The sequence below is a fragment of the Calonectris borealis genome, chromosome 3 (genome assembly GCF_964195595.1).
Source record: "Calonectris borealis chromosome 3, bCalBor7.hap1.2, whole genome shotgun sequence".
Taxonomy (NCBI): domain Eukaryota; kingdom Metazoa; phylum Chordata; class Aves; order Procellariiformes; family Procellariidae; genus Calonectris; species Calonectris borealis.
This window is the reverse complement of record NC_134314.1, coordinates 63,588,248-63,611,582: the sequence shown is the minus strand read 5'-3', so window position 1 is coordinate 63,611,582 and position 23,335 is coordinate 63,588,248. Positions and strand designations below refer to the sequence as shown.

The 23,335-nt window shown below is 41.9% G+C and overlaps 1 protein-coding gene and 4 non-coding genes across 5 annotated transcripts; all 5 read right to left on the bottom strand.

Annotated features, from left to right (window-relative positions):
• Positions 1–12,769: 12,769 nt before the first annotated feature.
• Positions 12,770–12,854, bottom strand: LOC142081519 (small nucleolar RNA SNORD100). The gene has a single exon (XR_012673381.1). It is a non-coding gene; the product is annotated as a small nucleolar RNA SNORD100 (small nucleolar RNA).
• A 341-nt stretch (positions 12,855–13,195) lies between these two features.
• RPS12 (ribosomal protein S12) lies at positions 13,196–17,337 on the bottom strand. The gene is made up of 6 exons (XM_075145851.1): positions 17,199–17,337; positions 17,009–17,060; positions 16,439–16,555; positions 14,642–14,744; positions 14,031–14,132; positions 13,196–13,282 (listed from the first exon to the last, which is right to left on the bottom strand). The coding sequence occupies exons 2-6, from the start codon at positions 17,020–17,022 to the stop codon at positions 13,220–13,222; spliced, it is 399 nt and encodes a 132-aa protein (XP_075001952.1). The 5' UTR covers positions 17,023–17,060; positions 17,199–17,337; the 3' UTR covers positions 13,196–13,219.
• Positions 13,595–13,729, bottom strand: LOC142081516 (small nucleolar RNA SNORA33). Its single transcript, XR_012673378.1, has one exon. It is a non-coding gene; the product is annotated as a small nucleolar RNA SNORA33 (small nucleolar RNA).
• On the bottom strand, positions 14,200–14,285 carry LOC142081518 (small nucleolar RNA SNORD100). The gene has a single exon (XR_012673380.1). It is a non-coding gene; the product is annotated as a small nucleolar RNA SNORD100 (small nucleolar RNA).
• On the bottom strand, positions 15,632–15,703 carry LOC142081503 (small nucleolar RNA SNORD101). Its single transcript, XR_012673366.1, has one exon. It is a non-coding gene; the product is annotated as a small nucleolar RNA SNORD101 (small nucleolar RNA).
• Positions 17,338–23,335: the final 5,998 nt, after the last annotated feature.

Sequence of the window (23,335 nt, the reverse complement as noted above, 5' to 3'; positions counted from 1 at the left end):
GCACCTTTTCCTTTGGGAATCAACTATCTTCTATAAGCACTTAAGCCACAAAGTATTGCTAAAAGAAGAAAACTGGGCTTGAAAAATGTTAATCAAATGCAGTATTTTAAACAAATCTTTCCAATCCCTCTTGATACATCCACATGGTCGAAAACCAAAGCTATACCATAACCAGCACCTGTTGGAACAAGTAGTATCATGCCCATACAAAAAAGCTTTCCAGCTCTACTGGGTTTAGAGTTGGTATGAGTAAGGGTAATTTCCATTAAACTGGCTATACTAAATCTGACAGTGATGTTAAAGGTGAGGAACTGTAATTTATATATTGGCTGTAATATGGTTAAAATCCAGGTACAAATGGCAAAACAATCTACACTGCAGTCATCTGATATTGTTGGATTTCTTTTCTCTTACGAAAAAAAAGTTTCATAGCTTTTAGCTTTTTATTGATACATGTAGTCAAGATCGTCAGTCTTGACTGAAGAGAGTTAATCGTGCAGGTTGAGGAGGAACCATATTTGCAGATTGTAAATTAGGTGAAAAAGATCCATGTTTATTTATTTTCATTCCTCCTCTCTGGACAAAACCCCCTATTTTATTATCTGGAGCAACTGGCAAATATTTTAAAACACAGTCCTTACAAATTACAAATTTAGCTTCACTCCTCAGATCTCAGGCCAATAACAGCTAAGAGAAAGAAAAAAACAAATAAATCCTTGCCCCCACTCACCCTTTCACCACCTTCACAATTCTGTTCCTCTCAGAAAAACTTAAGAGAACTGGTGAACTTTGCAGTGTGCCAGAGAAGCCAGTGCACATGGGCTATTTTAGATCAAAGGGAGAAATGCCCTCTGAAGTGCCAAGAGCTCCCTCACTGTTATACCAAAAAAGTGCCAGCTCACCTTTTCTGCTGGATGAAATATCATGGAGAGAGAAGAGCTTGTGTCTAATATGGCCAGGCCTGGGTCATTAAAGACTCTATGGAGTGGAAAAAAACCAACTTTCAACTCCTTTTGGAAATAGCCTATTCTGGTGCACAAAGGCAATACACTTGCAGGGCAATAGCTGGCGGGTGCCAAATTCAGCCCTGGACTGACTTCAGTTTCTGATCTGGCTCAGTAAGTAGTTCCAAGTGAAATGCATCACAGCAATGTAATTCTCAAGGTGACAAAGGCACAGAAGGTATGTCCACTGCAAAACCAGAGCAACCTCAGAGGGAAAAAAACCCAAGAACTTTTAAATAGGATTACCTACAAGTATCTGGAAAGCTAACTGGATTAGGTATGTTCACAGTTCTAATATACTCAACTTAAATGATAGTAAAAAGGCTTATTGCTTCTTTCACTTCTACAATCTACCACCCTGAGACACCCTCAGTCTCTGCTAGCCTTCAGTTTTGAGCCAGCTGCTAACCAAGCAGATCCCTGAAAAAGTCTAGCTCCTTGACTTCCAAAGGATTGAAGTAGCCACCTCCTCTTTGCTTGCTTTCTCTGCAAGTGCTAACTATTCCTTTTGTACCTTTTTATGGCTGTGACCATGAAACCAGAAGTTTTAGGCATCCATTTGGGCTCTTTTAGCACTCTTGGGAGCCTGTCCATCATATCCTTTCCTATCAGAAATGCCCCACGGGGTAAGACCAATGTCCATTGCCCAGTTTTCTGTCTCCCACAGTGGCTGTTGCAGAAGTTGCTTAGGGAGAGCATGTGAAACAAGGCACTATCAGAGGTCCAATCCTCATGCTCCTGCATCCTGCTATTAGATTTCAGATGTCAGAGGGAACATCGCTGCCTACTCCCAATAGTACCTGGTTTACACCTTTTATCCATTAATTTGTCCAATCCATTTTGAACCTCTTGATGTGTTCTGACTCCACACTTTCTTGCAACAGCAAGTTGTAGAAGTTTATCACGTACCTTGAAGCAAGGCACTTTCAAAAAAATGTTTTAAATTATGTCCTATCCGTTTCAATGCATGTTCCCTGATCTACTGTTACAGGATTTGGTAAACAAGTTTAGCACTCATCTTCTGCACTGCCCTCTTGATTTTGCAATCAGCTTCATCCTCACTCAGCCTTCTCTCCAAACTGAAGTGAGACCATGAGCCTGCTATTGATTCCCCTTAATAGTTTGAGATGTCCTTTTCCATCCTTTTTTTCTTTTTTGAAAGGAAAAAACTACACTCTTCTTGAGATGTGGAGACCAATTGTATGCAGTACTCAAGATGTGGAGGCATGAAGATTTTCTACAGTGGCAAAATGTCATCTTTGGTCATGTTCTCAGTACCCTTCCTGATATGGGCAATTTTGGCTGCAGCTGAACACTAAGCCAACGATGACAAAGAACTGCTAACTCAGCATGGCCTGGATTATTCTAAAGCACCAACAGAGTTGTTTTGGAGACACCCAAATTAACTCCAGACAAGAGACCAGATCCCACAACAACACAGGATAATGCCACGCAGAGATACTTGCTTAAGCCCTGGAAGATTTATAACTACATTAACACAGTGCACAGACTCCTCCTAGATTTGGCAATACCTTGCCCAGCTAGGGTGCCTACAATCACAGCACGTTGGATAAAAAGGACAGGCCAACAGTCCCTCCTATACATCTGAAATGTCTTTCGAATGATACCTCTCTTTTGGGGAACCTTCTCCTCTCCCCCCAAGGTGTCCGGAGCTCTGTATCCGATGTGAACAACATCTGAATTCCATGTACTATAGAGTTAATAATTACGAATAAAAATCAGTGACTAACAAATTCTCCCCAATTTAAAACTTGTTTTCAGTCACTGAGAAAATTTACCAGTACCCCATCTGAAGGGCAAGGCATAGCTGTTTTGTGACAGAGGAGGATGAAAAGTATGAACTACTTCCTCTTCATCCAGTGCTGCACGTCTTCTCCCTCCCCATGTACACCACTGATGCACCTCAAAAAATATTTATGAGTTCTCATTCAAATACTTCAGCTGATAAATTTAATATCACATTCCCTGGGGTAAGCAAAAAATAAAATATTGCATTGGCCTTCGCACATGTGGAGATTATATTACTTTACAATGAAACCCAGCAAGCTGCACATTACAGTTTTTACCACAATCTCCTTGGTAGGAATGTTTCAAATACATTGCATATGTGTGAATACAATATAAGCATACTGAAATGCTTTGAACACTGTAATACATCAGACACTTGAGGCAGCGGGGAAAAAAAAAAAGCCTTCACCTCTCTTGGCTCTTATCTTAAGTCTATATTGTCCTTTAAGTGCTTAATTTGACACTGGTGTTCTCTAGTCTCATGGATGGTGCTACTTACAACGTACAAAGAGAACTTCCAAACAACTGGCTACTTAAACATATCCCCCAAACCTCTGTAAGTTTGTACCTTGTTCATGAAACATCTCTGTGAAAGAAAGCAGACAACACTGCTTGCTCTGTGCGGTACAACTCTGAGAAAAACAGATTAAAGGAGTCGCAGCTGTACAACAAAGTCCTTTGGTTTATGCAAACACGTTTCTACACGCTGTAAAAGTCTAAACATCTGACTTACTTGGATTTTACAAGGCTGCAATACTGGAAAATACGCATAGAAATCAACAACATTCAAAGGCATTAAAGACTTTCATTTCACATTTGTTTCCTATGTCGCCAGCTTGCTGGGATCACCGCAGCACCTGCTCCTATATCCCAGTCCCGGGCAGCCAGGCGCTTCGCGGGCCTGGCCCCTTTCTTTGGCCACGGCCCCGTACCTGTAGCGCGGCTGCCATCTCCTGCCTCGCTGGGGAAGCGCTGCCGGGAGCGGCCGGCGGAGGGCAGGGGGGCCCCGGGGCTGCCCCCGGGCGGGTGAGCCGTGCCCCAGCCCGCCCCGGCCGCCCCGGGGCTTGCGGAGAGCCGCCGGCACAGGCCGGGCTCCGGCGGCTCCCTCGGCCGCCCACCCGCCGCTTGTTTTTGCGGTCCGTCGGGGATGCAGGGCGCGCAGCCCGCGGCAGGCACACCCGCCAAACCCCAAAACGCGGCCCCGGGGAAGCGCTTGACAAACAGAAGGGGATTGGTCTTCACCGCCCTCCCGAAGAGGATTATTTCCCCATTCTGTGCTTTGGCAAATCGTAATACGCAAGCTACAGGCACCCATCCATGTAGACTAGCCAATCTGAGGCTCTCATAGACTTCATTTTTCGGGAAAAACGCATGCTTGGTGGCTTTCTATGCCTAAACCAAAATTTCCATAGCTGTGAAAGTGCGGCATTCCTACAGAAGAAGGCACAGGCAAGTTGGTGCACCCAGAAAACTAAAAATCACCATCAGTCACCCATTGTGAACATTTCTGAGAGACTTGGCGACCTCCGCACAGGAGCTCAGTGGCAGAGGTAGAATCTACATCACCATTTTTAACAGCAAAACCATAGTCTTTCTTTTTTTTATTCACAGCCTTCTTCACAGTAAAGATCTAGCTCATTTTTAGGGTCTGCTGGTCTGCTTCGTCTTCGAATTATGTAAGACAACTGTAGAAACAACAGCAAATGACTGTGTGTTTAGAAAATATATACGTGCCAAGAGACTCGAACAGGGTTGCACATGCAGCCTTTTTTTCCTAATATTACCTAGAGTTTTGTAATCTGCCTTTGAGATGGCACATGCACGTATATGTGTGCGTGCATCTTCACTCCTCCACTGACTTCGTCTGTCCCTTGACAGTCGTCCTCCCTAGGGTCCAGTGTTAGAGGACAATGAGAAACATACTGTGCCACTCCTTTCTTGGATGATTATTGGCAAGAAACCAGTGGGGAGACAGGGGCCTTTTGAGGCTCAATACCAGATTCTCCCGTGTCTCATTGACTCGTCCTCTTGCTATTCCTGCTCTGCCCCCACCTACTATTAATTATGTTGACCAGTCTGCCTAACTACCCGTCGCTTTTTCTTTCCTACATGTCCAATCCTCCTCATTTCACCCATCACTGGAAGCGCTCCTCCTCTCCCCCCACTCTCCTACTACATCTCAAGTTCATGAATGGAAACACTTGAACTTCCCAATGAAAAGATTTTAAGAAGTTAGCCAGGGTTACAAAAAAAAAGTAAACAACCCCCTGTCAAACAACATATACACAACAAAAGTCTCAGAAACAGCTATGTTGCTTCAAGTAAAGTTAAAAAAAAATCAAAATAGTTGAGATGGACCCTCTACTAGGAATAATTCCAGGCCATGGAAAATAAGCAATAAAACAATGGAATTGGGATCTTATGGGAAGGACTAGCTAACCTTGCCTATATTCACAACCATACTAGCTCAGTCAATAATGACATGATGGATTTTATCATAAAAGATAATGGAGACAGCCATACAAAGGGCACTGCAATTCCATCCCTGTTTCTTGGCTGTAGGCCAGTTTGGCTAACAGTTTTTCTTCTCTTCTGAATATATGCAAAACCACTCATAGCTCATGTCTGAACAGAGGCACATATATTCCAATTAACTTTCATTTGAAAGGACATGTAAACAGGCTTGAGGGTCAGACAGAATGACGGTGCTGTTCACAACGATCACAAAAGGATCGAGACATGCTGGTCTTAAGAGGAAACATTAAAAGCTGTCATGCTGAGTTTAAAACAGATAGTTAGATAGCCATAAAGGAAGAGTAAGAACCAGCTGAGATTTTGATTTGGATATAAAACATATCCATGGAAGGAATGGAAGCGTGAAAGTCAGTCTCTGGAGAAATGGGAATTGAATTTATATGTTTTTAAAAGTACAGTAGCACATAAAGGCATTTTTTTTGTGCATGTGCTGACAAACATTGTATTTTACTTCCCTGAAAAAAGCAAAGCTGAAGGGTGTTACTTGAATATTGTCCATTCAAATGAATAGATGAAAAAGAGAATATATACCATAGCTTGTATTGACATACGAACACTTCTATATATATGGATATCTGAGGGTGTTTCATTTTTTTTGTGGAGGGGTTCTACAAAACATGACCTCCATTCCCTTAAACACATACTCTTAAAACTAGAAACATTTCAGGTTTTCTCCCCCTGCTATTTGCCTTCCTAAACCTGTCCTAAGCATCTGTATTATGTTATCCAACACACTGGCTGCTAACAATACAATCAATATAAAAGGTTATTTAGGGGGCATGGCTCTTTTCTGTCCTCAAAATGCAAAGCTTATTTTAACAGGGATTTGAACTCTTTCACTTTGGAAAATGTCTTAGAACCATTTGGGGGAGGGGGAAAAAAAAAAGGAAAAAATGAAGCATACTGGAATTAGAATTTTTTGGAGTATGAAAACAGGAAATTTGCTTTAATAAACATTTTTCTGCACATCAGCATAAAATATATTTTTTCAGTTTCATAACTTGATTGTAAAATTTTACAGCGCAGGAACTTGGCATGCCAGGCACTGACCTAAACGCCTATTATTTCATTGCTTTTAGAAAAGAGTATCTGACCGCTTATGCATTGGTATTTTTGTAGAGTATTGACATACAAACTCTACTGCTGTGCTTCAAACAGTAAGACTTATTCTTATCTTACAGACACTAACCTCAGCCAGGCTACAGCAAAGATAAACAGATTTCTGACATTTACTGAACTAGAGGACTACTAAGAGGTAACAAACTTCCAATCAGATAAGCAAAACAACGGCTAGGTTAATTTGTACATAAACATTTTCCTTCCTGTGGATATATATTTTTGTATAACTTAGCTTTGTGCCTAATAATCTTTCAGCAATATGAAGTATCAGGTGATCATTAAAAGTGTTTTTTTTAAACAAACCAACCACGTACAAAAAAAATTATATCATTTTGTAAATTTTTGAAAAGTGTAGTTGTTACTTTACTCATAGAAAGTATCCCCATTTTATGTAATACCATATTGCTCGCACAGGTCTCAGTGAAAATATTTTAAATATTTTTGCTTAAGTACTGTAAAAAGTCCCCCCAATTGCTTTTGAATTGGAAGAGGAGGACAAAAGCTCCTGTAAGTCAGTGATTTTCAAATTAGTTTTCACTCATTCATATATTACGTGACCCAGACACTTGGAATTGAATGGAGGAAGCACAGTTACCAATGGCTGAAAGTTCAGATATTTGTATAGTGTTTTACTTCCATAAAAATGATATAATCATTTACAACAGGTCAGCTACATGAAGCAGTTAATGTGGATTTAGGGTTTTTTGTAGGTGGACCTTCATTCAAAATTAATGCCAATGCATGAGAAAATTTTTAATGTGTGTAGGATCATTATATACAACAGCATCCTAACCACTTCATCTGCTCAATTTGCTAAAAAGACTCTCAAAATAAACATTTGCTTGCTGACCAATGACTGAAAAAAAAATCCTGTGTATTTACTTAATTGTCTAAAATTAACTTAGCTGTCTAAAACTATTGAAAAAATAATTTGCCATTTCTTCTGGTTTCCTTCAGGCTACATAAATCAAGCCTGTGCTCATCCAACATCCAGTATCTGGTTCAGTGGCCTAACACAAAGTTAAAAATCCTACTCAGGCTTCATATCCCAAACACATCATCTCCAAAGGAGAAGACAAGGCCGACAAATGGATCTATGTTCAGAGTTCCTTTACACCACCAGATGAGAGACCTTCAAGAGGCCTCCGGGAAAGGGGGCATCTTAGGGACCCTGTTTGCACCAGCTTCAGTAACATGGACACAAGAGGGGCACTGGCTTGCCACTGGGATATCCAGGTCCTGTAGTAGAAACAAGGAACAAAACCAAACAGGTGGAGGCAATTCTAAATCAGGAACATTAGTCAGAAAATACTGGGGTTCATGCTTATTTGTAACAGAAAGTGTTAAGGATACTGTGTGCTTTAATACCAAATATATTTTTTCTTCATGTGGGATGAGTGCTCACCCTCTATAAAATACTTCATGCATTAAGAAAGACTGGAAGATATACTTTTCTCTTGGCAAAGCAGGCAGAATACACAATGCTCTCCAAAGGAATGGTTGGAGCCCGCAGAAGTGCTTGTGCAGATGGCGATTTGCTGCTGACAAGCCCGGATCCCCCAATGTTTGTGCTACTGCAAAACGCACCAGCATATTACAGTGGGAGATCCTGATGAGAATGAGCTGTCCTGTAAAAATTACCTTCAAGTGGGCACTCAGGCTTCCATTACAAGCACACATACTTCCTTCTTAACCAGAATTAGCATGGAGTAAGCATGGAGTAGCACTGCCATTATCCCAGACTCCAAAGGATTGAAACAGTAGAACAGGCACTGCCATGGGAAAGCGTGGAGGGCAGGTGTAACCAGCCCCCCTATGGGAGCCACAGTCAGGGCCACAACTCCATCAAAGTAGTTGTGCAAAAACATGGTGGCATCATCCAGATGCTCAAGCGTTAGTATACTATCTAAGGCAAAATGCACATGACACAGAAGAGCAGTACTGGCCAGGACGACACACAGGTGGTTCCAAAACTAAATGAGCTTAACTGTTCTCAAGATACTTACTTTGAATCTCACATAGGATGTTCTTCCAATACTGTCTAGAAGTCTTAGAAGTCTGTACTTCGCACCTTCACAATGACTTACCAGCATTTCTTCAAAGCACTTTGTTAGCTTTCTACTTTACATGGAAACGTAGGAATTTAGGCTTGGAAAGGACTACCAATCCATGCAAAACCACTAAAAATTGGTATTTTAGTCCAGAAAAAGAAATTCATTCTGCTGCTTCTGCCAACCAAAAGCCACAAAACATGCATCGTTGAGCAAACCATTCTGCATTATCCCTGTTTCACAACAAGGAAAACCTGCAAGGGACATTCAGTGTGATCAGCAGAGGGAAAGTCAGGGTTAGTCCTGGAACTCTAACTCCCAAGTCCTTAATTCCCAGACTCATGTTTAACACTGTCTAACCACATCCTTTCAGGGGACAGGTAACAGGTACCTTTAGGGTGATGACTGTAATTTAAGACAGATGGCTGTAATTTAAGAAGTAATCTAAAGCCTACTCATCTGAAACATCATCTGAAATCCTGCAGGATGCATCAATACATCTTCTACAGCAAAACAAAAATACCATCTATCAAGAAAGTGTGAAGAAACCATGTCATTCGTCTACAAGCAGAGGTCTCAAGAGAAGCATATGCCAAGTCTTCCAGTATGAAGAAGGACTAGCAATCACTTGTCTTCCTCAGCCCATTTGAATAAAAAAAAAATTAACTTTTACAAAAGATGAAGGTGAACCAGAAAGTTTGGATAGAATTTACTTCTCAGGAAATTTTTGAAGATAAATCAAACACTAGGGATAGTCTTAAGTTTAACAAAAACTGTAATAAGTATAAAGTAAACTGAGTCTTAATCAGTTCTCCAACGCTGACCCTGCATAAGTTCCAAGGTCGCGTCCAGGAAACAACATTACAGGAAAAAACATAATTTGATACCTAAGCATTTTGATCAGAAAATTAAGACCTCAACCCAATTCCTTCTTGCAAAAATATTTAGGGAGTGTTGGTTCTGTTCCAATGAAAAAGCCTTGGCATGAAAAGAGCTGTCATTCCCTAGTATTAATAGTCATTGCCATGTAAAATGATCAAGTGACTTATTTAAAAAAAATCATAGCCCTGGAGTTATATTGAGGTATCATTCCATTGTTGCAAAAGAAAGGCTGCCTAGCAAACTCGCTCATGGACTACAGCTCTCCTTACCTGAATCCCTTTTCCCAAGAGTTAACTGATCATACTTGATAGTGATTAAGAGGAAATGCATAACCTGGCTACTGCTAAAGTCGCAATTCCAATATCCTATGGTATAAATGAAACACAGAAACCCTTTTGATAATGAAGATAATGCAATTTTTCTCACATTGAAAATAAAGTTAAAAAGTGTTAAATGAAGTGAATATTCTGTAAAGTTGAAGAGTTGGAGTATGCTGGCCTCTTCTCAAATTCGTTGCAAGTTTAAAATATGTAAAACTCAAGGATCTATTTACAATTAAGACGAGTAACAAATTTGCAATGTGTTAACAATTCTTAAGTCTTATAAAACTATAGATTGTGTGCACCTTCCCCACAAATGGCTTCAAAAAAAACCCCATCAAAACTAAAAAACAACTTGTTACAAGGAATTTCACTACTCCTGTCAGAAGTAAAAAGCGGTACACCAACTCCAAATCCGTGAAAACAGACATCTTACCTACCTTTAGTGCGAATCTGAAACCGGTGCTGTTGTACTGTTCTAAGCCTAACCAAATGAATGTAATCTTACTGCAACCTTCTTATAGTTTGTGAATGCTCACAGAACAATTTTTCATTTCACCCAGCATATCCTATTTCTCCACAGTGTTATAGTTGGGACAGGAAACCCAGTGATGATGCTGCAATGCAGCATATTACTTTGAATCAGCTTTCTTCATAAATATTGAGGGGAGTGCAAAGGGGAACAACTTCAGATATTAAATACAGAACACAAGGTGAACAGCCTTCCACATCCTCTATGGAGGTCAAGTAGTAACAGCCAGACAACTTCTTCAGAATTTTATTAAAGCAATACATTATCAACTTTGTTTTCTCATCCTTTTCAGTGATAGTTCCTTTTCCTTCACTTCAAGATCATCTTAGATTTACCTGGACACAAACCTTTCTTCCTTCTTCCACCAATATCCTTCCTATTTTCTCCCTCCAATAGCAAATTAGAAAATAATCCCCTCTCAAACTTTAGTATGTGTTGCTATTGGTGCTTCACCTCATAGGGTACCATTAGTAGATTTATGAGACAGTAAGTGGTACCCGCAGAAGTTTTCCATGTTGAGTTGACCTCAAGCTAAATTAAATTCCACTTAGAAGGGCAAATCCAGTTTAAAAAAAAAAATCTAAGATCTATTATTTGGCCATGCTAAAGCAACCAAAATTTTATCAAACAGCCCTAAAATCTTAAGCAGGTTAACTTCACATAATCATATACATCCAGAAAGCAAGTATCTATACATGATTTACTTGCCTAAACTCCCTTTGTAGTCAGTGAAGTGTATCTAGGGATACACTGCTCATCTCCATTCTCCTGGGTCATTTTGTGTTTAAAAAAACCAAAAAGCCAAACATCTGGAAAAGCTCAGTTTGCTTGTACAGGCTTAGCAAAGACTTCCTCAAATTTGAGACTGTAAGTCTATGGATTTCATCTTTTTTAAAAATCTGCACCCACTACCCTGGAGGAGCTTACTGGATTGCACATTTGTTACCCTGCGTCCAGAGATTTAAGGAATTAAGATGACTTTACTACTCATAGCAGGTAAAAAGTGTTCTGGTACAGAACCATATTCAATTAAGAAACAATTTTCAACCTCAGCAACACACAGGCCATCGAATCCAGGTACTGAGCTCCAGTTTTGGATCCCAACTCTCTTCGTGAATTTAACTCTGATAAAACAGCCAGCCAAGGAGAAGCAAACCATTAAGACTGCCAACACTGCCACCATTTCAGACAATTCCTCCTCTACAATGTAGCTGCAAACATTATAAAAATACAAAGAACAAATAGCCTAAGTGTATTTTATCCAAAACTCTTGGAAAACGCAGCTTAAGACAGGACAAAAGACGAAGCATGCTTTGGTGTGCTTCTGTATAGAAGAGTCAGATACTCAGCATTATTAGCCAACCTCAACTGACAAAGTTTTTCAAGTTACATGTCTTTCAACTCCATTTAAAAAGGATTATTCTTAAAAATTATTTCTATTCTCAGTGTTTAGAAACCTCCAGCAATTTAATGAAGTAAGATCCACAACTAAGGCTCCTATCTATAGGAGTGAATTTCTGCAATTTCAACTATATTCAAAAACATCCAAATGGAAAATGGTAACGTACATACATTCGTGTTAAGAGCTTCCCTCTATTTGTAATACTAGCTTGACATTAACTAAAATGTTAAAAGCTACTGTTTAACTCCTTTACTGAGAAATTCACAGACAAGACTGAACATATGCAAGTTCAGCACAAAGATACATTTCTTGTTTTTAACCAGACTTGGAACAGGTGACTCCATCATTAAATACACCTGAAAAGGGTACTACAGGAACCTCTCAAAAATCCCCATCACCCAGATCTAGCTACTAGAAAGCTGTGACAGGGCAAAAACCAAAAGACACTTCAAGAGCCTTAATGAGAGCTGCAAGAAAGCACACCTGAGCCCAGTATCTGGAGATGCCTGCCTCTACACTACTTGAATGACTGTGGATGTCAAAAAAGGGGTTACAAACTATAATGAAAATTCAAACTCGAGAGCCTGAGAAGTAAACAGATACATGCATTCCTGTCTCCTCAGCCTCCAGGTACCCAGCCCCACATGCTCACATTCATGTCCTCCTGATCAATATAATGGAGCAATTCCTTATGACTCCCACTTAGAACTGCTCCGCAGAAAATGTAAGACATACAAAACAACTTGCAGGAGAGAGAAAAGTAATCTTGAATTCCAGTCCCAATCTCGCTTTATTGTCAAAAAAGCAAAAAAAATTGACAAAAACACAAGTTCTGTACATCATCCAACTACTAAGGAATCCAAGACACTGGGCAAGTCAGAGTTCAGCACTGTCTTGTTTGAGCAGCGAGATCTCAACTACTTGGCTACCTTGACTACCAAGAACTCCTACAGAATCAGATCTAGAAGTACATGACAATGCTTCTTATAAAAGCGGCTAATTCTACCCATAATCTGCTTCAGAACTGAGTGAGGAGGGAAAAAACCCAACAAAACACACCTTGTATCAACTAAGTTCCCTGAATAAATTAAAATAGCATTTAAAAAAATTCCTGCAACATCTCAGAAGATTTGGGTAACGGTTAAGGCCGTTCTCCTCATTTGCTTCAGCAGAGGGAGCCAAATTTTCATCATAGATGCAAGCAGTACTTCAGACTTTCCCTAACCAGTTACTCAGACTCCCTGCAGAAGCACGGGCCTAAGCACTGCCAAGCAAAGGTAGTAATCAACTGTCAGCATTTTTGCAACTGAGAAGCTGTGTGAAGTTCCATAAGTTGGTAACCTCTGGGGTAGGAACAGGAAACAGAACCAGCCTAGAATAGGAATGGCGGGGATTACCATTATCTTTTTAGCAAGCTGACAGGGTTAACATACTAATAAACTACACCAAGACCTGCAAAGTCCTTTCTTCTGCTGATGTTATCCTTTGCAACTCAAAGAACTATTCCACAAATACCCACCCATTAATCAGACACACACTAGTCAAGTTCAAAATTTATTTTCCATTCATTTCTTGCACTTGAAGTACTCCTCGATGACATCTTTGGCCTGAGATTCCTTGCCATAGTCCTGTAACACAAGATAACTCATTAATAACATACAGACCCATTCAAGATTTTACAACCTGTTTTTAACAGGACACCTGAGATTCTGACACTTTTTCTCAAGGCATTCCCAAATATTCCCAAAATTCCATACAAGTAACCTCAAGGAATCTAATTCTATTCTAATAAAGGACTATGCAATTTTGTTGAAGTGTAACACCCAGTGGTATGGATTCAAACAAATTCTTCATTTCCGCTTAAAGAAAGCCAAGTAAAGTATGTGACACAGTAACAAAAGTATGAAAACACATGCAGAAGCCATTAGTCTTTATTGTGAAGATGTAGCCATCTCTTGGGACCTCAAAGACAACAAAGTCTTCAAGGCTCGTACTGTGGCTTTATTTTACCAGCTTTATTTTAAAATATGCTCTGCAGAACGTTTTCAAGTTAAGCAGACACATTTCACTGGCATTTTTTTCTTCAGCAAAACTTCATCTCTTCTACTTAAAAGGCCTTTCCTTTAATGCTTACTGGCAAGTGGGCATAGATACTTTAAGGACACAACCATTAACTCAAAATTAATATGACATTTTAAATAAACATGAAAGGGAATATAGAACAGGGAAGCAGTTTACTTCCACTATAAACAATGGAAAGCAACTGTTTTAAAAAAATCTTAGAGCTCTATTTAATAGTCCCGTATCTAAAGCATCCTTGTCTTTACTGCTTATTTTCAGAAGTCAAGAAAAAAGCCAGAATTAGCATAATCTTACTTTGACAACCACACAACTGCAGCCCACTACTTTGCGAGGTTTTCCTTCTCTGTCAATCTTGCAGAGACCTACCCATTCACCCAGTTTCTTGTTGTCATCAACCTGTGTAAAACATCGCATCACATTAGAACTAGTCCTTTCTAACATAACCGGGTGCAGCAAAAAAGCCGCTGTACTCTCAGAAGTATTGGGTAACGGATGGCTCTTTCCTCACAAGTATCAGTAGAGGGAGCCAAAGTATCATCATTGTACAGCTCGTAAGTATTTTAATTTGAAGAAAAAGTCATGTTAAGTATCCTCTCCCATGCTCCACGACCACTTGCAGCATTAATTCTATTTCTTGTTATACAGGACACAAATTCATTTCAACTTTGTAAAATACCTGATACACATCCTTTGCCATTTACATCCACAGTTTCTGTACTGCTTATATGACAATCACATAGAACTAAACCAAACTCTACTGCTAAGAGAAATTTTGCTTAGATAAGCCATATACAGAATTACAGCATAGCGTTTCAAAGGTTCAGCTCTATATATGCTGAAACAAGCAGCTTATATTGCAAGTAGAATAACTGTTCCAAACTTGTGTCTGAAGTTCCGACACTCACCTTTATTAAGTTGATCTGATGTTCTGCACAAAGTGCTTCAACTAACTTTACGTACGTGGGTTCATCACAATTTGAAGCCAGAACACAAAGATGGGCTTGGCGTCTAAAAAAACCGAAAACTGAAAAATGTAACTCCAGATGCTGCTTAAACTTTCTTTCATAATCACCACGAAGACCAAAATTCAGCATGTGCCTTTCTAGACAACCACTTCCCAAGTTTAATTTTTGGTTTTGAGACACCATATGCTTTTGAAATACTAAATATACTTTTGATACTATCTATTACCTTTTGTGTTCTTCATATACATAACAGACTACTCATACATTATTAGCTTTATTATCAGATTCTATTCCAGTTTTGGAAGCTTCTAAAAATCCCACTGAATAAATTCTCAGCCATTGGAAAAAGGTGTAATGACTGGATAAACGCCAGGTCCCATAAAGAACTGGCATCACTGTTAGAAAGCAACCAGGTTACAAGCTGCTTCTAGTTTACTTCAGATTACAATAATTTAACTTAAGAATTGTAATTATTAAAAGCTTGAATTTCCCTGTCAAGTTGTTATAAGCTCTTCAGAACAACCTTTTCTAGTTACGTTCAAAGAAGTGTTATGATAGGGCCCCAGTTCTAATTAGGCTCTTTGTATACAGTGGTACAATGTTAAGAATACCAAAGGGATACCTGACAACAGAGAGAGCTGTATAGGTCTTCTATGCTTAACCTAACATAATGTGACCACTGCAAACAAAATCAGTTTTCTCTATGGCCTTCTTCATCATGAGTTTCACCAGAATGTTTCAGAAACGTTTCCAAGCAAGAACCATCACACACAAATGTATACAAACCTTGTACACACATCATCCTCTTAACACACAGCATATGAAGTTGTAGCTGAACTCAAAAGAACTCTTACAAACTAGTTGTCAGTCACCTAAGTTGTATTTCTCTTCCATTATTTGGTACCCTGTCTTAGAGCTTTTCGCATACAGGTTTGTCAGACTGCTGTTCTCACTCATAAGAGTGAAGGGGTATCCGACAAATTGTTAAGTCATCACCCAAACCCTGTAGCATTACACTTAAGCACTGTCTATTCTTAAAAGTATGTGCATATATATAGACACACACAGGTGTGTATGTATGTGTATATATACACATATAATACAATACTTCACCCTACCAAGAAGCCATAACTAATTACCATGGCTGGCACATATATGACAAGTTTAATATTGTTTTGATACTGTACCAAAGCAATTATTTACAGCTGCAAGACAAAAAAATGAAGCTAGCAAAAAAGTAAAGGCAAACTATGATTTTCAGTTTTTCTTCATCAAAACTAAGCCAACTCCCCCAGGTTAAGTCTGACATACATATTGACCCTCCCAATTAAAATTCTTGGCAAGTTTTGAGAAGAGTTTATAATTTCTTAAAACACAAGGTTCTTGAACACCAGATTTCCATAGCTACATACCACAAGCGCCATTGCATTTTCTTCACAAAACCAATCCACATGAAAACTCGATGGCACTGGGGTCACAGAAAGACAGAACCTAATACAGTAGATGCTGTTATTCTTGAGTCACTGAGGTTAGCATCTGTATTTTAAGACCACAATTAAAGACCCCAAAACAGAGATAGCAAATGACAAAACTCCTTGGCAGAAAAACATGTTCTTGCAAAAGCTTTCAACTAAACACCTGGACAAAGTGAGCACTGTATGTTTCCAACATACCTCATTACAACATACCTCACCCACTTTAGCTATTCACCATAGACAAAACGGGAACACCACTTACTTGTCCAAGGCTTTGGCTGCTTCACGAATACCACGAGCTAGGCCATCATGGATAAGTGCGGTCTTCAGCACTTCTTGCAGGGCGGTGTTAACATCCATTACACCTCCAGCAGTAATGCTAAAGAGAAGACAAATATTATTGCTCTGATCATGTCAACGTCTTACAACTACAAGCAAAAGCTTCCCGTTCACCTGCAAGTATCCAATCATTAAAAAAATACAGAAGAAAGGCAAGCTAAAGAACTAAGCCAAAGGAGAAACCGAAAAGAAGAAACTGAAAGAAACTAAGAAAGATTAAATGCTCCTGGCGAGCCAGCCAGCTGCGCTCCCTTCATGCTCCCTTACAAAGAAGGGGAAGCCGTGCACCCAGCCACCCCATTAGCCAGACCCCACGCCGAGAACCCAGCCTCCGCCTGCAGGAAGCATGCGGCAGCTCCACGGCGGGGCCTGCGCAGGCCGCCCACCCGCGGCCGGAGTTGCAAGGCCCCGACACGGAGCGGCGCGAAACAGCGCAGTCCGGCGAGACGCGGCCCCTCCGCCCGCCGCCCCCAACGGCCGCGGCCCCGCTCACCCTTCCTCGGCCATGGCGCTCTCGGTGGGTGCTGTTCCCGCCCGGGTTCCTGCTGCAAATACAGACACAGACCGCCCCGGTGAGTGGCGCCGGCCGCCCTGGAGTCCCCGCCCGGCCCGCTCCCGCCGCGATGCCCCGCCGGCCGCGGGGATCCAGCCAGGCAGGCCCCGGCGCCATCACAGCTACTCACCCCCGCTCCACCGCGAGCCGCACGCAAAAGAGAAGGCGGGCCTTCCGCCTCACGCTCTTATAGCAGGCTAGGACCCCAGCCCGCGAGGGCGCGGAGGCTGTCCGCGGCGCTGCCTGATCCGCCACCTCGCCCGCCGAGCGCCCGCTCCCGCGTTGCCAGGGAGACGGCGGCCGCGGGGCCTCCTTCCCTCGGTGCCCCAGAGCAGGCCCGGCCCGGCCCGGGCCGGGAGCGCGGCCTCCTGGGGGGAAAGCCAGCTGGAGCAGCCGGCTAGGGGCCACGTGGGGCTGAGTCCCATCGTCTTCCCTAGGGCAGTAAATGCACCTGTTGCTGCTGAAGTGGTCTGGCTTCAAAGGGCACCGTTCCTCAATACCTGGCAGCCTGGAGGAAGATGGGGAACAAACCTTACTTAAATCTCTGCTGCCTTTCCGTGGGGGTTACAGGGCTTAGCTGTAACTCTGAAATCTAAAACGTGCAACTGCACGTTCCCGTTCCTGTCAGACGCTCAGAGAGGTGACGTGTGACGTGTGCGTGGGCAGCACAAGTGATTCAGCTGGGCTGTGCATGTGCAGCGCGGCCACCACATGTCAAACATGTTACTTGCTCAGGTGCTGTCAGTCTGACACGGGACTTCGTCTGTCCTATCTGTTTCAGACTTGACAATTTGACCGTTGGGTGATCTACATATTGACATCTTCATAAAAAATACGTAGTGACAAAATGTAACAAAAATTAGTAACAAATATTGATAGCCATTGTTTGTGGCTAATGCAATCGAACACATTTGTCACCAATGTTGTCAGTCACCTTTTCTACAGTATATCCTTCTTTGATCTTCTTGGTATCGTCAAGTGGCAGGCTGGAGGCTAAATCCAGGCAGTGAGGAGGCACTGTCCACACAGTGACCCACCGGGGCTGATGAGGGCAGGGGAGGACTGAGAGGGAAAGCGAAAACCACTCTGCCAGCTCAGAACTGCCCCACGGGCCTCGAGCTCAGGCAGCACAACCTTCCCGAGCTTGCACGGGGGCTGGGGGGGCTGTGGCTGCAGCACTCGGGCTCCAGCTGTCTCTCTCGCTGCTAATGTCAACTCTGAGGCACAGGTACATACCCTGTACAATACAGAGATCTAGAGAGGGCAGAAGCTAACTAGAGCCCTCTGAAAAACAGTCATGGAGACAGAAGTGTAGCATGGGGGCACTCCTCTGCCTGCACTCTGAGCTACCAAGGACAAACCCAGTAGGAGCAACACTGCCCGTGACTCACACTGACAGCCTCCAAGGTGCATATGGCCACCTCCAACTACTGCCGTACATTGCCTGAAACTCTGAACCGCAACTCCAGTTGCAATACCCCAGTGGGCTGCAACCTCTGCAACCCCAAGACAAGTATTCTCATTCAGCAGCTCCTGTGGGACATTTGGCCATGACTTCTCCCCTCCTTCCTCCACAAGAAGTGGGAACATATAATCTCCTTCATACTGCTCAGACCCCAGAAAGCAGGCAAACACACACAAATCATAATGCCCACCTTCTTTCCCTCTCCCCAGGGAGAATGTTCTTCCCTATATCCATCATTTAATCTTCTTGTGCCCCTTAAAAAGCCCCAAAGATGCCTAATCTATAGAGGATTTTTTGTTCTGAGTGGAACAATAAACCATTATGTCCCTCAAGGTCATCAAAGCATAATAAGAAGTCCGTAGCCAGCCATAAGACACATCAGTATTGCCAGATAAGTGCAATATATATTCTGTCCAGGAGATGGAAGTATGCACATCTGAAAGATTTGTATTACAGCAAAAGTGATAATCACAGTCAAATTATAATCTAATATTCTAGAAGTAGAATATGCAAAAATAGTTTTCCCAGCACAGTTGCAAGAAAACAAAGTTGCGCTAAGATAAAAGTTATGTATGTGTAGAGGGGAGGTTTGCATTGGCGCTGAACTCTGTGTTGAAATGTTGGTATAGCACAGTAGGTGTATGTATTTGTGTGTAATAATTAATGGAAGTGTCTGACCCTGTTTGAAAGTCCACTCCACTGCACAGTGTGTTAATGTGAGCTCAGCGTTCATGTGGGCGCTCTGCATGCTGTTGGCACTACTCCACAGGCTCCACCTTTCTATCCAGATTCCCTCAAGGAGTAGCTAGTTTCTTAACCTCTGTATTTTCTCTTGGAGTTATGATGTCCATTTAGCACCCTGCAGTTTTAATGCTGGCATACAGCCACGTTTAAGCCAAGGATTGCAGTCCTGTGCTAAGAGAGTACTTCTAGTGCACTCAAGGGTGAGTGAGCGAGGTAACAAGCAGAGTGCTAGAAAACGAGGAGCTGCCAGATGCAGTGCAAGAGCCTGCCTGGGCTTTGGACAGCTGAGGTGGTGTCAATGCAAACGCTGGCCTGATGTTTCACTGAGCAGCCAGCCCCAGCAGAGGAACTTGGTCCTCTCAACATTTGCTTACATTATAAACAGCATAACATACTGTCTATAAACTTGGACTCGGGGAGAGGAAGAGTAACAACAAGCTGCTGTCACATGACATTTGCAAATTTGGATTCTCACCAGCCAGCTGTTCTGGGCGATCCATTTGGGCTTACCATCTTGCTGCATATATTTAAAAATCCCTTGGTTATAGCTACTACCCTCTGTGCTCTCCATTCAATTCCCTGACTCCCCCTGGCTGTCCCCCCTTTCCAGCCTCCCTCTTTTTCCCCTCTATGATCAAAATGGCAACTGAACTTGGGGGCTTTTTCAGAAGAGTGGTACTGCAGTGAGGGTATAATGGTTCACCCTGTCTCAGCCATCCTTTTCCTGCTCCTTTTTGCTTTCTCTATTTCTCTCCTTGTCTCTTGCTGTGGTAACCTTTACCTTCACCCTGTGCTCATCCTGGCAACCACGACCCATCTTTTCTTCAAAATGTCAGACTCCAGTGATAGCTTAACTTAAGTGCCATGTTGTAAACTGTGGAGACTCAGGAATGAGTAATGAGTAGTTCAGACAGCGGCACAGTACGGTGAGACAGCCAGGTAGGCAGGCAAAAGTGTCAGGTATTACAAACTCCCAAGAGAGGTCCATGACACTGCTAAACTCTGAACAACGAGTTCTGAATTTCAGTCCTGAACAATCCGTGCAAAACTTATTTCCCTCTGACATCCGTTCCTAGAAATACAAAGCACAGGCATGTGCTATGATTAAATTTCCAATGTCACAAGATAGAATGATCTCATTTTCCTTTCAAAACAGACATGATTTCTCAGTCTTGTGGAACATCGAGTTGGAAGCCGCCTTGTAAATGACACCAGTGCACATTTCACCCTACTCTTCCTAAACAGTTATCTTATTCATTTCCTGGTCACACAGTCAAAAAAAATGGTTCTGCGTCATAAAGATGGGAGGCCAGGCTATTTTTACCGATTTTCTTGCCTTACATCCACAGAAGTCCTGCTCACCAGCCCAGAGGGGAGAGATGTGTATTTCCAAGTGCCTCCAAGTAACGGTTCAGAACAGCCAACCATGTGCTCCTACTCAGGAGCGCAAGAGATGTCTGCATCAAGTTTCAAGTGCCTGGAGAAATTATGGTGAGACCATTCTGGGGTCTCAGAAAGAGGACAAGCTATGGCATTTCAATACTGATTTGAAAAGAAGAAAGACCTTGATGTCATGATAACTGAACAAAACAGTTTGCTGGTTTTCATTGCCTTCCACAGATTCTGCACTAGACTCAAAGGATGTGGTTATCATGTGGTTACATTAGAGCCGTTTTAAACTCTTTCCAAATACCTGTGTGCAGCCACTATGACTTCTGGCAAAAGACATAGTAATATGATGCAAATAAGCACTGGCTAAGTGATTTCTGGATTGTAATGCAAAAGTATTTCTAAGATCTCTACAAATCTACAGAACAATAATAAGGATATGTATTCCTACATGTGCTGAGCATTTCAGAATGTCCTGGATGTCCACAAAAGAAGCTGCTCTTAAAGCAATTGTTCTTAATGTGTCTTGTGGACATAAGCGATGGATGTAGACTCTATTTGTAGTATTTATAGAGGGCTAGTGCTCCAAGGCTTGAATTCTACATATGATTTGGGATCTGAAAGGAAAGACAATTTTTTTTAAAGTTGCTGCAGACGTGACATAAGCAAGAAAGGCTTGTATGCTTTTAAAAAAATGATTTTTGTTAGACTTGAAAAACTACTGTGACAGGCTGGTAACAAGTCCTGGTTCAAAGGTTAACAAATATTTATAGCTTATGAAGAATATATGAAGAATTAACAAACGTGTTCCATCAACCAGTTTCTTCTGGCAATAATGAGCAGTGCATAAGTAAACTGTGTGCACGCAAAGGGAGTTCATAGCCCCGTTTCATTACTGGAGACATAGCTCCTGCTGATCACAGTGCATCACTGCTACTTCCCACACTTCAGCCTTCTACTGCACGAGTTGACTTTGTGGAAATCTGACTCCATAGGCTTTACTGGACTACTCATTACTCACAGGCAATTATTAATGAGAGGAAGACTGGGTTTTGACAGTAGTTGAAATCTGTCGAGTGAGAGTCTAGACTGAAAAGAGCAAGTAGTTGGAGTGAAAACTATTTCACCTCCTGAACATAATTGGCTGTCTATATCTAGCCACAAAATGAAAGCTTTATTCTCTCTCCATTATTTTAATCTCTCTTTACAAGTTTCTCTTATTCGCTCTATTTGTGTGTCATGCTTTTCATATATCACCTTCTTATTATTATCCTTTTGCTGAACTCACGGTAACTTGCAAGTGCTCTTCCTCCTTTTTGCAGGGGGTAAGGCTGTTCAAGGGGCAGTATCTACAAAAAGGATTTATGTTTCTGTGTTTTTCTGGAGGCAGATAGGAAAACATCAAGGTAGTTCTTAGGGATTTTTTGACTTCACAGCCATAATATATGCCACACGCAATATATTGTCAAAATAGGCTTCACCAAAGGAGTGTGTGGCTGTTGTTCTTGGTGGCTGCTAAATTTCAAGTTTCCTGATCTTGTGACAAGAAAGTAATGCTGCTTTTTCCTGTCACATTGAGTGTGGGATTCTAAAGTTAGCTACATGGCAACATTTGCTCTGAAATGCCTTATTATGCAGCTTAATATTATAACTGGTGACTAGATGGAATACTGATGGTCTAGTTAAAATAGTGCTTTTAAGAGGCAATTACTGGTTTTTCTCTTCAAGCAATGGGTGGTCTGTCTTTTATTAAATTCTGGAGGGGTCCCCAGCTCATGCCTCATCTCCTTCCTCACTTTGCTCCCCTCCCGATAGGAACTTGTGCCAAATGGATTGATTGTACCACCTTTTCCTCATCTCCAGCCTGAATTTACTCCTGGCCAGTTTATAGCTATTGATTCTTGTGACGACTTTGTCATTCAGCTCTTCTGTTACTGTTTTATGGTTCCTGTAGCTTGCTAGAGGCTGTGTAGATGATCATCAATCTTGCTTGGTCTACCAGTCCTAAGAAGCCATCCTGAATCTCCCTTTGGTGTGGAAGAGATGTTACAGCTCTTTATAAAACAGATGAATGCTTGTGCTTACAAGGCAAATCAGCAGTCCAACAGTAACTGTCAGCCACCCCTGAGGAACCTTAGAGAGTGAAGCTGGGTCAAAGGGGTTAAGTTTTCAGGAAACGCAGCCAGGTTAGTCAGCTGTAGCAAGGCAAAGTCCCTAGAGCCGATTCCTCATTTACCATCCAAACTTCCTTTAGCTGCACCAAGCGGGATGTACCTCTTGGGTCCCTGACCCCAGCTCCCGCAGTCCCTAGCAGTCACAATAACATAATACTCATAAAGTCTTTGAGCTCCTGTTTTAATACACTCGGGATTTACACTTCCATTGTGAGGCTTTTCTATAATGTCGGAATTTCTATAATGCTTGTCGGAACGTCTTTCTGATGTCCAGGTGAGGTATAGTTGCATTCAGCAAATACCCACTTGTTCTCCTGACAGCTTTGGCCGCCACCTCTCGGTTTCCTTCACCTGTAACCTGTCGAAGCCGCTGTACCAAGAGCATGGGCTGCATTTCGTGTTTCACCAGCTCCAGTAAGCGAGCAGTTCCCCTGAGCCGGATGCGCAGCGTACCCTGGAAGCCAGCAGGTTATTACCAGACTGTCCAAAGCCCGG

Excerpts from the sequence above, each read along its gene's own strand:
- RPS12 (XM_075145851.1), bottom strand. Across the intron at positions 14,745-16,438 it reads GCAGCCAAAGCCTTGGACAA|ACGCCAAGCCCATCTTTGTG; the intron begins GTAAGTGGTGTT and ends CGGTTTTTTTAG. Across the intron at positions 13,283-14,030 it reads GCAGTTGTGTGGTTGTCAAA|GACTATGGCAAGGAATCTCA; the intron begins GTAAGATTATGC and ends CTTGTGTTACAG.